This window comes from Castor canadensis, chromosome 12 (assembly GCF_047511655.1).
Source record: "Castor canadensis chromosome 12, mCasCan1.hap1v2, whole genome shotgun sequence".
Classification (NCBI taxonomy): domain Eukaryota; kingdom Metazoa; phylum Chordata; class Mammalia; order Rodentia; family Castoridae; genus Castor; species Castor canadensis.
Window position 1 is genome coordinate 129,106,035 of NC_133397.1, and position 15,945 is coordinate 129,121,979.

The 15,945-nt window shown below is 42.0% G+C and overlaps 1 protein-coding gene across 10 annotated transcripts in view; it reads right to left on the reverse strand.

The window, feature by feature from the left end:
• Window positions 1-15,944, reverse strand: part of Ccdc18 (coiled-coil domain containing 18) — an 88,735-nt gene extending 72,791 nt beyond the window's left edge. For all 10 annotated transcript variants that reach the window (XM_074050970.1, XM_074050967.1, XM_074050966.1 and 7 more), the window contains exons 1-4: window positions 15,808-15,944; window positions 6,113-6,248; window positions 4,982-5,156; window positions 2,665-2,826 (exon numbers count right to left, since the gene is read on the reverse strand). In XM_074050970.1, the coding sequence (XP_073907071.1) occupies window positions 2,665-2,826; window positions 4,982-5,156; window positions 6,113-6,246 (471 nt within the window). In that variant the 5' untranslated portion in view covers window positions 6,247-6,248; window positions 15,808-15,944. The remainder of the gene's footprint in view (window positions 1-2,664; window positions 2,827-4,981; window positions 5,157-6,112; window positions 6,249-15,807) is intronic.
• Between the last annotated feature and the right edge of the window lies 1 nt (window position 15,945).

Consider the following 15,945-nt stretch of genomic DNA (forward strand, 5'->3'; position numbering starts at 1 on the left):
AAAAGCAGGCAAAGAGCGAAAATCCTTAAAAACTACAATAAGGCAAAAACAAATGGAAAAAGATTAGATGTTAAGGGAGGTAATCCCCAATAGCATTTTCAACACAGCCCTGGAGGATACAAAAAGCAATGCTCCAAAAATTCTGAGATAAAATAATTTTAAACCTAGAATTTAATCATGAGTTGAGGAGAAATTAAGACATTTCAGATGGGCAAGGCAGTAACTGGAAGACAAGCTCCAATAATACAAAGTAGAGAAAAATGAGATGGGGAGACAACAGATCCAACCTAGAAAAACATCGGCAAATCTTAGGACAGCAACTGGATAGTAAGCCTGGATGCCACAATGTTCAGAAACACCAGGCACCATGCTCCAGAATGGACAGAGCACTGTCCAAAGGTAACTTACGCACATGCTGATTGAATCAATGGAGAATTTCAGCAAAAGGCTCTAATAGTGGAATATATACAATATCAAAACCTCAAGAACTACCCTAGAAAAGGCAGCTTCCCTAAAAAATACTTTAATTAATCGATGCTTAGAAAATGCTAAGATGAGCCAGACGTCGGTGGCTCACACCTGTAATCCTAGCTACTTGGGAGGCAGAGAACAATAGGATTGCAATTTGAGGCCAGCCTGGAAAAACAGTTCATTAGACCCTATCTCAAAAATATCCAGCACAAAGTAAAGGGCTGGCTGAGTGGCTCAAGTGGCAGAGCACCTGCCTAACAAGCATGAGACCCTGAGTTCAAACCCCAGAACCATCAACAAAACAAAACAAGAAAATGCTAAGATGGAAAGTGCTTAGAATAAACACTAGTGTGTTTACATCCCAAAATGGTTCAAATGTGATCAGTTTAGTAGTTTTTAAGCTCTCTTTAGACTTTAAATAAGCATTTATGACTTTAAACAAAAATTACCTATAGTTGAAGAAAATTAAAAAGTCATTAAAAAATAAAGAAGGTGGAGAAATCACAAAGAAATCTAAAAGGCACACAAATATACTGACAAGGAAAACTTCAGAAACAATCAGGAAAAACAGCATTTCTCCCTCAAAGTGACAAAGAATGTAGAATACTGAATACAGAATGCAGGAAATTTCTGGAAAACATTCTTTTGGTTATTCTGCCTCTGAACTCTATCCAAGAAATAATCCCACCCATTAAAGAAGCTTTACGTCATTACTACAATTTTTTCTCCTTGGATTAGACAAAAACCCCAACAGCATTTTTTTTTTAAATGGAAAAGAAAAATAAAGCTTTCCCATAACTCTACTACTTACAATTACATATAACATCTACAAAATAGAATAACTATAAACATAAAGAGGGAATGCCCCACTCAGATCTTCCCATACAGCATATGAACATACAGCAGTCTGAACTGTCCCTTCATCCTTTCATGTTGCACACATGTATCTCTCTATATATGCACACACACACAGTCGTGAGGTTTATAAGAAGCAGAACTGGTAAATTCATACATCTGTGTTTCTCTGTGATGTGTTTCTACCACTAAATATAACAGGTAGCTGCTTTTGAGAGTCGAGTATGCCACACTGTTCTGCATGCCTTTGCATATAGCACACCATTGCAGCTCACAGACTTCCATGTTACTCAAACAACGTTGCATCTTAGTACTGATATATTTACCCCATTCTTAAAAATTTTTGGGTTTTTTTTTGTGGTACTGAGAGTTGAACTCAGGGCCTACACCTTGAGGCTCTCCACCAGTCTTTTTATGATGGTTTTTTTTTGAAATAGGGTCTCAAGAACTACTTTCCCAGGATTTGCTTCAAACCACAATCCTCCTAATCTCTGCCTCCTGAGTAGCTGGGATTACAGCAGTGAGCCACAGACTTCCGGCTTTACCATATTTTTTAAAAAAGGCATTGTTGCAACCACTTTATGCAGATACCACCATTTACTTAACCATGTCTCCATCAATGGGCATTTTGAGTTCTGTTTTTTTTTTTAATATAACACCAAATATAGTTAAAAAAAAAAGAAATCATTTAGGTAGGGACATTATTAATTGAATTATAATATAATTACATAATGAAACATAATGCTACCATAAAATTGATCAATGAAAAGCTATGCAAATATTATTAGAAAATCTAAACTGTATGTGAAGTAAAACAACACATAAAAAAACAAAACTATTAAAACACTCTGGATTCAATTATGAAAGAAATCAGTAAGGCAGTTTCTAAACAGGAAACCCTGAGTGATCTTTCTCCCTCTTCTTTTTTCTACTTTTTAAGTTTTCAACATTAATAATGTTTTCTCTTAAACAGGCAAGTAAATAAGCTATACTTTCTCTATGTAAGAAATAAAGCCACACAAATTGGTAATTTTAAGTCTTTAAGAGTGGCTGGGAGAGTGGCTCAAGTAGTAGAGTACCTGCCTAGCAAGAGTGAAGCCCTTAGCTCAAACCCCACTACTGGCAAATAAAACTTTAAGAAGCTGATTTATCTAAATGCAAAAACTATTAAGTTCCCCTAAATCATTTTCAGACATAAGATTAATTTCATAATGTCAATATTATATTAACATATAAAAAGTCTAGGTATAACACAGGCAATAGAATGTCTTTCCAATATAAATGTTAAAATTATTACAATTATTTTCTATTGGCATGTCATCACTTCAAGATACATACTTTTGCTTTCGATTGTGTTAATTCAAAGTGGACAGATTCTATTTTAGTCATTAAAGAATGATTCTGTGTGACCAAACAAGCATTCTGCTGCCTCAGTTTATTAAGTTTCTCTCGAAGGTTTTTAATTTCCTGATCCACTGAAGGAGAAGATGGAAAAGGCATCTGAAAAGTAAGACAGAGCAATCTAAATTATTCAGGGGTTACATATAATTAAAGGAAAATGACATGTAATTGTCGTTAAAATGACTTAGTGGCTCAGGAAAGTGAGTTAGAACATTTAGTGAGTGATTAAAAAGTATGTCAGATAATCATTTACTCTTTTTTACAGCTGGTAGTGCATAAATTAAGTACAACTTGGATGACAGTGTACTGTTAAACCTGCCTGATATTACCCTATGAATCAACAACATCACTCCTCAGTATAAATCTAATAGGAACTTTCATACTTTTGTACTTGAAGATATAAAAATATACATAGCTACAGTGTCCATAAGAGATAATGGGAGGAACCTATATATCCACCAAGAAATAAAATATTCTTTAATCTGTACATATTTCTACATATTTTACAATAAATTTTAATTTTCATGAGGGTTATGATTTTGAAAACATTATTTAATTTTTTGAGTCATCTATTTATGCATTTTAAAAATTTTGACTAGAGCTAGGCAGGTGCATGTGTGTAATCCCAGCTATGTGAGAGATGGAGCTAGAGCCAGCCCAGGCACGAAATGAGCAAGACCCCCATCTCAACCAGAAGCAAGGTGTATGGCAGGTGCCTGTGTTCCCAGCAATGGGGAGGTATAGGAAGGAGGATGTCAGTCCAAAGGCTGGCCCTGGTAAAAAATACATGACCCAATCTGTAAAAAAGAAAATAAAAAAGGGCTGGGAGTATGGCTCAGCATACACAGGACATGTCTAGCAAGTGTGAAGCCCTGAGTACTGCCACCTCCCAAATCTGCCTGTCTATCTTGATCTTCTAATTTAGTAACTGATTCCCAGTGCAGACACAAATAATACAAATTGCCCACTTCCCTTGCCTCTTTATACGAAAACCAGCATATCACATGTCCTTGCATTTTTAACTTGAAGAATATACACTGGCAAGCTTTCCAGTCATGATATTGAGAAACTCATGTTCTTTTTTCCTGAACTGCGTAGTTTCCATGGCATGAATGAACCATCATTTATTCAATCATTTATTACTAGACACTGGAGCCATTCCTAATCTTTTTCTTATCAGAAACAATGACTAGCTTTTCATTTGACCGGATATCTGTAAGATAATTATCCAGGTAAATATTGTCAACCACCTCTCTAAAGGAGTGGTTCATTTTGCATTCCCACCAGCAATGTGTACCCCACCAATATCACAGGAGTACCAAACATATGAATAACAAAGGTATACAGTTTTATTTTGAATTAAAGTGAAACATCTTTGGACTTGTGTGAACATGTTCCAAGCCCATCAGTTACTGAGCTTTTCTTCCCACTTTCTAGGAGCTCTTCACACACTAGAGATCAGCCCCCCATCTTTGATAGGCATTATCAGTACTTCTCCCTCCTACTTGTGATTTGCCTTTGATTTTACTTATGAAAAAACATGGTAATTTCAACCATTGCATGTATATGGTACAAATGATCAGTAATTTGTATTAGTATAGGAATCAAAGGTCCTAGAATTACATGCTCTTTATACATGGAATTTGAATTTATTTTTAAAAATGTAGGCCCACAAAGGTTTACTATGGCTTACTGAAGGTTGGCTTTCTGAAGCAGAAAGGCAAATTTTCATTTTAAAAAAGTATGATGTGCAAATGCAACCATCTGTGCATGTGTGTTGGAGACGTGTGTTGGGACTAAGAATAGGAAAAGAAGGATGGAAGGGAGGTTAAGGTTTGAGACGAGAGGTAAGTATGGGGAAAGGTAATGGTAGAATGGAAAGAGGGGAAACTGCAGATACCACTGACAGCCTTATGGGTAATGAAAGCAGAACAGTTCAATGCTATCACACACAGTGCTTGATCCAGGCTAAATGGTGGACATATATCACTTGATAAATAATTATCTATTATTTACAGGGCAAGTGCTAAAATCAAAGAGGATTCATTTGAGAAAAGAAGACATTTACCTGCAAAAAGACAATAAATAAACATGTGTTTAAAAATAGGCTAATACGCTAAGATGAAGATGTTCTTGTAGAACATAAAAAGAACAATTATATTTAAATTCTTAAACTACAGTAGAAGACCATGGAAAATATGAAGAAGACATTTAAAGAAAAATGATTTGAAGTAGCAGGTCTGAAAATAATAACCTTATCTCTTGACTTTTTTTGAAAATCAGTGGTACTACCAGATGTCTTACAAACATTCTTATAAGGAAAGTAATTCACAAGTCCCGAGTGGCTAGGCTGAGAAAGATCCTCCAAAATGAGCCTTTCAGACCTTGAGGGATTAGAGGTAAAATCAGAATTTTCACTTGGACTAACACTAGAGAAAAAAGAAAAAAGAAAAAAAAAATACTTTAGTTCTTACATCGTTTTAAGTATTTACTACAAATTTCTATATATTTAAGAAAACAGAAAATAACTGGAAGTGGGATGCTGACACTTAAGATACACAGTTATCATAAGGCAATGTTTCCACTAAAATTTGGTGAAATGGGGGTTTACACTCAGGGTTCACACTCACATAGCAGGTGGTCTACCACTTGATCCACACCTCCAGACCATTTTGTGCTGGTTAGTTTGGAGATGGGGGCCTCACAAACTATTCACCCAGACTGGCCTCAAACCGTGATCCTCCCAATCTCAGCTTCCCAAGTAGCTAGGATTACAGGTGTAAGCACCGGTACCCAGGCCCCACTCAATTTTAAATAAACAATGATTAGTTCTAAACTTGGCTATCTATGTGCTTGCTGAGCCTCAAAGCTAGGATTACTTACAATTCAAAAAACTGTTATAGGCTGGAGGTATAGTTCAACTGGTAGAGCACTTGCTTTGCAAGCATGAAGCCCTGAGTTCAAACCCCAGTCCCACCAAAAAAAAAAAAAAAAAACCACCACCACACAGTTATAACAATGAAAAATTAATGAAGTCCCAAGCATGTATTTTATATTCTGATTCCTAATACGTTAAAGGTGCTTTTTTCTTTTGGCAGTACTGAGGAATGAACTCAGGGCCTCGCATTTAATAAGCGGATGCTCTAACACTGAGCCACACCCCCAATCCTAAACCTGCTTTCTTAATATGTAAATGTTCTGATATTCGTTATTCCTTCCTAAACTGAGAGTTACATTAAAAGGTGTACAAAATTAGATCTTATTCCAGAGGCATATTAAAGACATGCAATCATGAAACGCAACCACTCATAACTTCCGTTTATGAATGTGCATTCGTAAGTTAAAGCAGTTCTCTGAATTCTACGTAGGATTTTGTTTTGCTTACCTGGATAGCTCTTCCCCTAAACTCTGCAAATTCCATTCTGTTAACTTTAGCTCGTGTCTCAGTGAAGCAACATTTGCAAGCAAGCTTTCTTCTTCATTGTCTTTACTGTAGTAGTCTGATATACTAGATTCCATTTCTTAAAAAAAAAAAAAAAAAAAGGAACTTCTTGTATCTTCCCTGAAAGATGCCATGGTCAGTCAAAATATTCTCAAAGTAATAGAATTTAACTTTTGAAATGCCTTGAAATCTTTATGGCAGTTTAAAACAGAGCAATAACAAGAACAATGAATTCCTCTGTGGTGTAAAGTCATATGGAAAGTTCAATGCAATTTCAATGGATTAATTTTTCATTTTAGGGTCCTGCCATTACAGTCCCCCTTTTCCTAAGTACCTATATTCTTCCTAAAAGTATTTTTATTCCTTGCTAAATACAAAGAAACTACTATAAAACAAATTAATTTGCTCAAGCCCATGCAACTGTAAACAATCAAACCAAGATGAATCCAGATCATCAGGGTCCAATGCCCCTTTAATTGTTAAACTACTTTCTGATTACCACTATGTGTCCATTTCAATATACAGTGTTTGGATTTTCATAATTCTATGAGCACTGGAGATCTGATAATTTTATCACTACAATCCTTAATATTTTCTAAGGTGGCAATTTATTACCAGATAAAAAATTATCTTCTCCCATTCACAATGGTTGTTAAAGCCACAGATCAAAATGATATTTGGCAGTTAACAGAAGTGAAGAAGGGCTTTTGTTTCTTCAATTCATGAGCTGGTTGTGAAATTCTCATTGAATTTCTTTCACATAAAAAATCATGACGAGGTCTGGCAGAGTTGCTCAAGTGGTAGAGCACCTGGCCTAGTAAGTGTGAGGCCCTGAGTTCAAACCCCAACACCACCAAAAAAAAAAAAATCATGACAAAGGCCAGCATTTTCTTACTGCCATTATTATTAAAAAAAAAAAAAAAAAACCAACAACAAAAACGACAGCTTCACAATCTCTCCTCCTCCTCTTCCAGTAGTGCTCCTGCACCACCTCAGACTCTCAGTTCTCTTGCAGGTCCCATCTACCTTTTCTGAACGAAGGTACTGCTGAAACCATCCTAAAGATGGCAATGGAGGAAGTGCAACAAGTCATCTTCTGCCCAGAAAGCCTTGCACAAAGACCTGAGCAACTCCCCAAGCTCATGACGGAACTGACCAGTGGGTGGCAGTTGGGCAACACCTTGAGAGACCAACGCAGGGCCCAACGGGGAGAGAGAGGTGGGACAGGACAAGGGCATTATCGGGTCTATAGAAAGGAAAACCATGATGTCTCAGTGGACTACTGACTTCCATCCTGTTTCTCTGCTTCTCCACCCACAGGCCTTTACTTTCACTTCTCAATCTCACTTTCACTTTCATTCCTATCTTTAATTCTTTAAAGAAATAGAGAACAAGGGCCTACCTCACCCATGCAAGACTACAACAGCTGCACCCTTGTGCATCATTCTTGGTGCCCAACAGGGGGCCTGAGTTGAGGGACCTTGCTCCAACATCAAAGGTTGGTATCAGGCATGCTGAAGTGGGGAAGAGTACCTGGGAAGGGACCGTGATTGTCTGGCATTCCTGTGGACTCTTCTCCCACAAGGTTGGACTCCCTGGCTGACTCACTTCTCTGGTTGTCTCTCCAGAAGGAGGAGTTCCCTTTGGAAACCTGGGAGGGATACCCCAAGCTCTCTACAGCTGACAGTTAACCCAAGAAATCAGGGGCTGGCTGGGGGTTTATACCAGACTGCCATATGCCACGAGGGCTTTTGCTTCTGCTTTCCTCTCTTTCACTTCTGTTCTCTTTTCCTCTCTCCTTCCATGGGTCAGAATGAATGGTCACCCTGTCTGTCCTAGACAACAATGGGCTTCCTCCTTCAGTCAGGCCTGGGAAAAGTCCCTACATTGTTGTCCGAGGCCTAGTCACTAGACTGTGCCCCTCAGGAACTTCCCTGTCCTTTTTTGCAGTCCCCTTTTTGATTGGGCCCAATGCATAGGAATATTCTCAGTCCTGCACTTAGCTGAGCATGTCCCTGGTCTGCCCTCACAGAAGGAAGGGGTCTAAGCCTGATTGCCCAGTTGAAATAGCCACCATTATAGTTGTCTCACATGGTGTCCCCTTGGAATGACCCCCATTTTTCAAGACTATCTGGGAGGGGAAACTTCACTGACAGGCCCCTTGAGGATCCTTCCTCTAGACACACAAGCTCTTTTGGCTGTCCTGCAGCCCTTTATAAATAGGATCATATTTGAATTAGAGGCCTTCCATTCTTACAAGAGAGGCAGATATCTGGGTCATAAGTCAACCAGGCAAAGGAATTGTCCAGGTCACACTGGTACAGACACTGTGTTTCTCCCAGACCTTAGCCATAGGTGTGCAGCAGAGAAAGTGAAAGGAGAATGGGAGCCTTCTCCTGAGTGGGTGGTTTCCCCTACCCGGGGATGCTGGGAAAAAAGGAATCCCCATATTGATCAATTTCTTATCCCTCCTTTTAGATGGAAGTTCAAGCTTCCCAAATGCCTGAGGGATCCCCTCTTGCCTGTCTGTTGAAACACTGGAGGAATCTTGACCCAGAAAGTCTGTGAAAGAAGATACTCCTCTTCTATTGCACTCAGGCCAGGCCCTAACACCCTCTGGGGGATCAGGAGAAATGGCCCGAAGGGGGAAGCATTAGTTACTATACCATCTTAGAGCTACTTATTTTGTACAAAGGAGGGAAAGTGGGTGGAGGCTCCGTATGTTCAGCTTTTCTTTTACCAGAGGGACTACTCACAATGGCTAGAGGCATGTGGGCTGGACTGCCAGACCTTGGCTGTTTTCTGTAGGGGACCTTCCTCTGAACATCCCAATCTGCCTGAACAACAAGATCCAGAGGGCACCCCTAGATCCTCCCCCACTTGCAAAGACCACCCCCTCAAGGGACCACCCCCTAGAAAGGGAATTCCCCCATCCAGAGAGCTACTAACATCTCTCCTAATCTGAAGGACTCAATAAAACCCCCCGCCCCCAAGGATGCCCTACAAAACATAGTAAATGTGACACCAGGCTCACAGGACACTGTCCTAAAGGAAAAATTCCTTACACAATCAGCCCCAGACATTCACAGATAGCTTCAAAAACTGGCAGCTGAGGGAGGCAGGAACTAGACTAGACATAGACAGCTATGTCTGTATTCTATAATAGGGATCTGGAAAAAGAAAGATAAGCGGAAAGAGGCTTTGATCACTATGCTCTGGATAGCTTCCTCTGGATCAGGTCCAGGCCCATGGACCTGCTTCCACTGTGGATAGGAAGGCAATTTCTGGACGGAGTGCTCCCAGTGGAATAATCAACCGCTGGTTCCCTGCCCCACTTGTAAGAGTAACCATTGGAAGACAGGCTGCCCTTGGCTCTTGACAGAGTCGAATACACAGCCCTCCAAGCAATGATAGGTCTCAGGACTTCCCATCCAGACTCCTGTGACCACAGTACAGACTAAGGAGCCCCAGATTGTACTTAACCATTGAAAGGCACAAAGTCAGCTTCCTCCTTGAGCATACTTTTCAGTTATTCCTTTTTCTCCTGGACCCAGATCCTCAAATGAGGTTATTGTTTAGGGCATATTGGGCCAGCCCTTGGAGCATTATTTTACCCAATCACTTGCCTGCTCCCGAGAGGATTTCCACTTCTGTCACTCCTTTTAATTGCTACAGAAACCCCTACTCCTCTGTTGGAACAAGACTTCTTGCCCAGATTGAAAGTCCAGATTCTTCTATCCCCAGGGGAGTATTTTTGCCTAACTTGGATAGAGACCCAGGTGGATCCCATGGTGTGGACAGATGGGCACACAGTGGAGAGAGCACTAACAACAGCCCTGGCCTGGGTCCACTTTAAGGGTCCCTCTTAATTTACTCACCAAAAACAGTATTCTTTTAGGCCAGAAGCCAAGAAGGAACTAATCCATAGTATCAAAAGACTAAAAGAACGGGACTTTTAATTAAATGTTCCAGCCCTAATAATACCCCTATTTTAGGAATCAGAAGGAGACCTGACAAATAGAGGCTGATTCAAGATCTCTGCCTGGTTCCACCTCACCCCTGTTAGAATAGCCATCATCAGCAACACCACCAACAACAGGTGTTGGCGAGGATGCGGGGGAAAAAGGAACCCTCTTACACTGTTGGTGGGAATGTAGACTAGTACAACCACTCTGGAAAAAAATTTGGAGGCTACTTAAAAAGCTAGACATTGATCTACCATTAGATCCAGCAATACCACTCTTGGGGATATACCCAAAAGACTGTGACACAGGTGACTCCAGAGGCACCTGCACACCTATGTTTATTGCGGCACTATTCACAATAGCCAAGTTATGGAAACAGCCAAGATGCCCCACCACTGATGAATGGATTAACAAAATGTGGTATCTATACAGAATGGAATTTTATGCAGCCATGAAGAAGAACGAAATGTTATCATTCGCTGGTAAATGGATGGCATTGGAGATCAATCTGAGTGAGGTTAGCCTGGCCCAAAAGACCAAAAATCGTATGTTCTCCCTCATATGTGGACATTAGATCAAGGGCAAACACAACAATGGGATTGGACTATGAGCACATAAAAGCGAGAGCACACAAGGGAGGGGTGAGGATAAGTAAGACACCTAAAAAACTACCTAGCATTTGTTTCCCTTAACGCAGAGAAACTAAAGCAGATACCTTAAAAGCAACTGAGGCCAACAGGAAAAGGGGACCAGGAACTAGAGAAAAGGTTAGATCAAAAAGATTTAACCTAGAAGGTAACACCCACACACAGGAAATCAATGTGAGTCAACTCCCTGTATAGCTATCCTTATCTCAACCAGCAAAAACCCTTGTTCCTTCCTATTATTGCTTATACTCTCTCTACAACAAAATTAGAAATAAGGGAAAAATAGTTTCTGCTGGGTATTGGGGGGGGGAGAGGGAGGGGGCGGAGTGGGTGGTAAGGGAGGGGGTGGGGGAAGGGGGGAGAAATGAACCAAGCCTTGTATGCACATATGAATAATAAGAGAAAAAAAAAATCTCTGCCTGGTTAATGAGGCAATAGTTCCTCTCCACCTACACTCTCCTGTCCCAGATACCTTCTGATATTACTGTTATTCAGTCCTAGATCTAAAAGATGGCTTCTTTTGTATTCCTTTATATCCCAAATGCCAACTCATCTTTGACTTGAAGAATCCCACTCAAACTGCTGGACAGGTCATATGGACTGTCCTCCCTCAAGAATTTAGGGACAGCCTCCCCCTCCCCTCTTTGCATTGGCCTTTACTCAAGATCTGGCTGAGTGGAAATAGCCACAAACCACCCTGCTGCTATATGTGGATAACTTCCCTCTTTGTGGACCAAGTGAACCTGTCATTTCATGGACTACTGAGTCCCTTTAAAACTTTTTAGACAACAGAGGTTTTAAGGTATCTAAGAAAAAGGCTCAGTTACGCCTTTTCTTGGGGCTTGTCTTGGAAGGAGGAACAGATGCTCTGGGGGAGGACAGGATATGTCCAGGTTTGACTTTCCCCTTGCCCAAAACCTTAACAGTTGAGGGCTTCCTTGGGAATGACAGACTATTGCAGAATTTGGATTTCAAGATATGTGAGTCTGGTCCGGCGTCTATATTGAGTCCACCTTAAGCCCAGAGGCACTCCCAATCTCTCACTGAGTGGGATGGCAATGCCATTGATGCTTTTCACCAAACCAAGTAAAAAAGCTCTAACTAGGGCCCCTGCCTTAGGTCTCCCTATTAGTCTATGAGAAGGAAGACTGGTCCTAGGGGTGATAACTCGGCATCAAGGCCCAATTCCCCAATCAGTATCAGGTGACCAAGGGATGGCCTAGAGATTTGCAGACAGTTGGCACAGTCTTTCTGATATCCAAAGATCAGATACTCATCTTGGGTCGACCCCTGATATCTGGAATGGTGTCCAAATCCGGGTCCTGTCTTTAGGTGAAAGCACTTGTATGTGCCTTGGAGCCCTGTTAGGTCTAGTGGGCTCTTGAACTATCCCAAGGAATGGTCCTGTTTTTATTTATTTATTTATTCATGTAATGGCCTATGCCATTCTGGATAGCACAAAAGATTGGGGAGTAGCCTAACAATAAGGAATTGTCTTAGGAAGGGAGGAAAACTATTTGGAATAAGCTCTTCTCCCAGGCAGTGGTCTAAAGAGGAGAAGCCCAGTCCCAGAGAGGCTCAAAGCTTTGACTAGGCATAGGCGTACTGGCTGGAGGTCCCACCAGGAATCTTGGCCAGAGATCACTCCAGGAGGGGACACCCTGGCTGGATGACAGACAGATGACTCTTCATTTCTTCCAGATGGAAAACATGTCATCTATTCCTGCAAATGTGTGTGGCCTGTACTATCTTGTTACCACCTAGGGAGGATCATAATCTGGCTAAATGGTGTTAAGAGTACTTATAAATTATATAAATGTATACAATGGTCTACCTGTTCTTGAGCTATTAAATCTATGCACACTTCAATTGACATTTATGCCTAATTTTAAACTTTTTTACATCTAAAAGGCTTTCCCTTGCAATACCAAATGTGCTGGAGAAGTAGTTCATGTACTAGCCATAGAAATAATTCCCTGCTCCCGTCTTTCCAAAAGCCTCCAATGTGACAATGTGCCAGCCTTCAAGGCAGAGGTGACCCAGGGACTTTTGAGGGCTTTAGACATAGATTACCATCTCCACTGTGCCTGGCATCCCCAGTCCTCTGGGAAGCTTAGGCAGCAAACCCAGAGTCTGCTCCATCCTTACCTCCTGACTCAAAGTCAAAACCTGCTTCCTTCTCGAGAAAACCTTTGGATGGACTAAGACTACTGTTCAAAACCTCAGATAAGTCACCCCCATGAGCCCTACAAATTTTAGGTTACAACACTTTTTGCTAAGTCTGTTTATTAAATTGTCCTGGGGGTATGGTTGATCGACACTGCTCCTTCAGATTGGACTGGGTGTCAAAAGACAGCAATGACATGTTTCTTTTATCTGCTTGTCACTCTGCTCTGGGGCTTAAACTTCTGGCTGCACTAATAGCTCTGTTAAAGGGAGGTAAAGACCTGTAAAGACAGCCTTAAAACAGGAATGTCTTTTTAAACTTTTCCTGAGCTTTTGTCTTTCCCACGTTCCCATTGCAGGATTGCTGGATCTATTTCCAGAGACCTATGACATCTCATTTGCCTAATGTGTTCAGCTGAATTTTACAAATGGTCCCCTATTTCCACACTTAAGGCCAAAATCAAAGAACTTTTCTTACGCTATAATCCCTCTTATTGGAGTACCCTATTCTCTCTCGCTGAGATGGTCATGGACCACCTTCCAGCCTTAGACATTCTTACACCCTCCAGCAGGCTAAGTGGCTCTGGGAACAATCTCTTAAAACTCAGGTAATCCTCACAGGTATGGACACAAACAAAATTCTGGCTCCCCTCCAAAACATGACTCCTACCCCTTCTGGGCCCCATACTTGCCATAATCCTTAGTACTTTTCAGACCCTGTCTTTTAAATCTTGTGGTTAAATTTGTCTTCTCGAGCCTAAAAAAATTTAAATTACAGGTGCTGATGAAAACTAAGGCAACCCACTACGATAACCCTCTGGATGGTCCTCCCCATGGCCAACACTAATGCTGCAGGGCCCCTACACATCACCCCATTGCAGCAGGAAGTAGTTTGGCATGAGATCATGGCCCAGACTCCCTAAGAGCAGTTAGGGCAGGCTTGGAGAGGGGAGAACTTGAAATGGACTGCTGAAACCATCCTAAAGATGGTGATGGAGGAAGTGCAACAAGTTATCTCCTGCCTAGAAAGCCTTGCAGAAACAGCTGAGCAACTCCCCAAGCTCATGACCGAACTGACCAGTGAGTGGCAGTTGGGCAACACCTTGAGAGACCAACGCAGGGCCCAATGGGGAGAGAGGGGTGGAACAGGAGGCATCATCAAGTCTATAAAAAGGAAAAACCCTAATGGCCTCAGCAGACTACTGGTTTCTGGGTCCCACCTCTGCTTCTCCACCCAGAAGCCTTTACTTTCACTTCTCAGAACTCTTGCTCACTTTCACTTTCATGCCTATCTTTAATTCTTTAAAGAAATACAGAACAAGGACCTATGTCAGCAAAGCAAGACTACAGCTGCACCCTCAGGCATCATTCTCACTGCAGCTCCTCCTCCATCACTCTTCCAAAAGTTCTGACCTCAGTCCAAGCTCCAGAAGGTTAGCAATTCCATGCATTATATCTGGGCTATAATGTACTTAGAAAAGCTCACTATTTTGAATGAATAAATGAATACTAAGCTGTCTTTCCTTCCATTCATGCAGCAAAAATAGTATGCTACATTTATTCCCCACTCAAAATTTCTCAGATGGAGGGTAGGTTAAAAACCCACATCTTACTGGAAGCAACTGTGGCAGTAAATTAAATGAGATGCTTTGGAGTTTCATTAAACAAACGGCTTCTATCCTCTTCCCCTTCCTTCCCACAAATTTGCTTCTGCTTAAATGGAAAGACTTCCCCAGATAAAAGGATGGATCAGGTCCTCATCCTGCTTTATTTACTCAACATCTAGTTCCTTGTAGGAAGGTGAAGGAGAAAAAGGTAGAGGAAACTTGGATGAATTAACAAATGCCATTTGGTATTGTATATTTCATCTACATCAGGCTTTATGTTCAACTTCTGTGTATTTTCACGTAAGAATTTTCTAACTCTTGTGAGGTAGCAACGAACATATTCGGTATTCAAAAATATTTTCATCTTTCTTTAGGACTGGGTACTGTCAAATAAAGATTGCTCCTGTCAGTGTGGTGGCAAGGTCCTGTAATCCAAACGGAGGCACAACTGTGAGTTCGGATCCAGCTTGTGTTATATACCAGTTCAAGGCCAGCCTGGGCTAACTATGGAGAAGACCCTGTCTACAAAAAAAACAAACCAAAGATTGCTCCTTACTTTGATTCACATTATTACAAGAAGCCTATCTCCGTGGGCTGAGCATGGTAGTGCACGCCTGCGATTCTAGCTGCTCTGAAGACAGAGGAAAGTTAGTAAGACCTCATCTGAATCAATTAGCCAGGCCTGGCGGTGCACTCCTTTGAGTTCCCAGTTACGCGGGAAGCATAGGTGGGAGGATTACCGTGCAGGGCAGACTGGGCAGAAAGTTAGAGGTACTTCGTTTTCACAAGTATGGCAAGTCACCTATTGGGGGCACAGATCACAGCCCCAGGCCAGCTAGGGCAGAAACACCAGACCCCATGGAAAAACAACTAAAACGAAAGGAGGCTGGGGGCGTGGCACGGGACTGGGGGACCGGCCTTGTCACCGCGGGCCAGGGGTTCAGACCCCAGCGCCGCAAGTCCCATTTGGAAAGTCGCGGCGCCCCACACAGGCCTGACGTCCTCTGCATCCCGCGTGGGTGGACACGCGCATCCCTCACACCAATCACAAGCCTTCGTTACATCCCCTGTATGCGACAGGCTGGCAGCAGTCGAGAAAGAGTTCTCCTGTCTCAAGAACGCTCAGCCTGACAGAGTTCATCCTTAACCTCCCCCTCTTCGCTTTTCTCAACCACAACTCCCTCAGCAAGAGCGAGGGGTCCCTGGTCCCCGGGGAAGAGCGGGTTTCCGCTCGCCAACGGGCGTTCGCTCACCGCACGGCGCGACTCGTCTGCGCTCGGAAGCCGCGGCGTGGAATCCTCAGATTCGCGAGGCCGACAACCCGCGAACCCCAGAGACGCGGCGTTCGAACTGCCGCGGGAGCCGTTGAGCCACGCCTCCTCGGCCGCAGC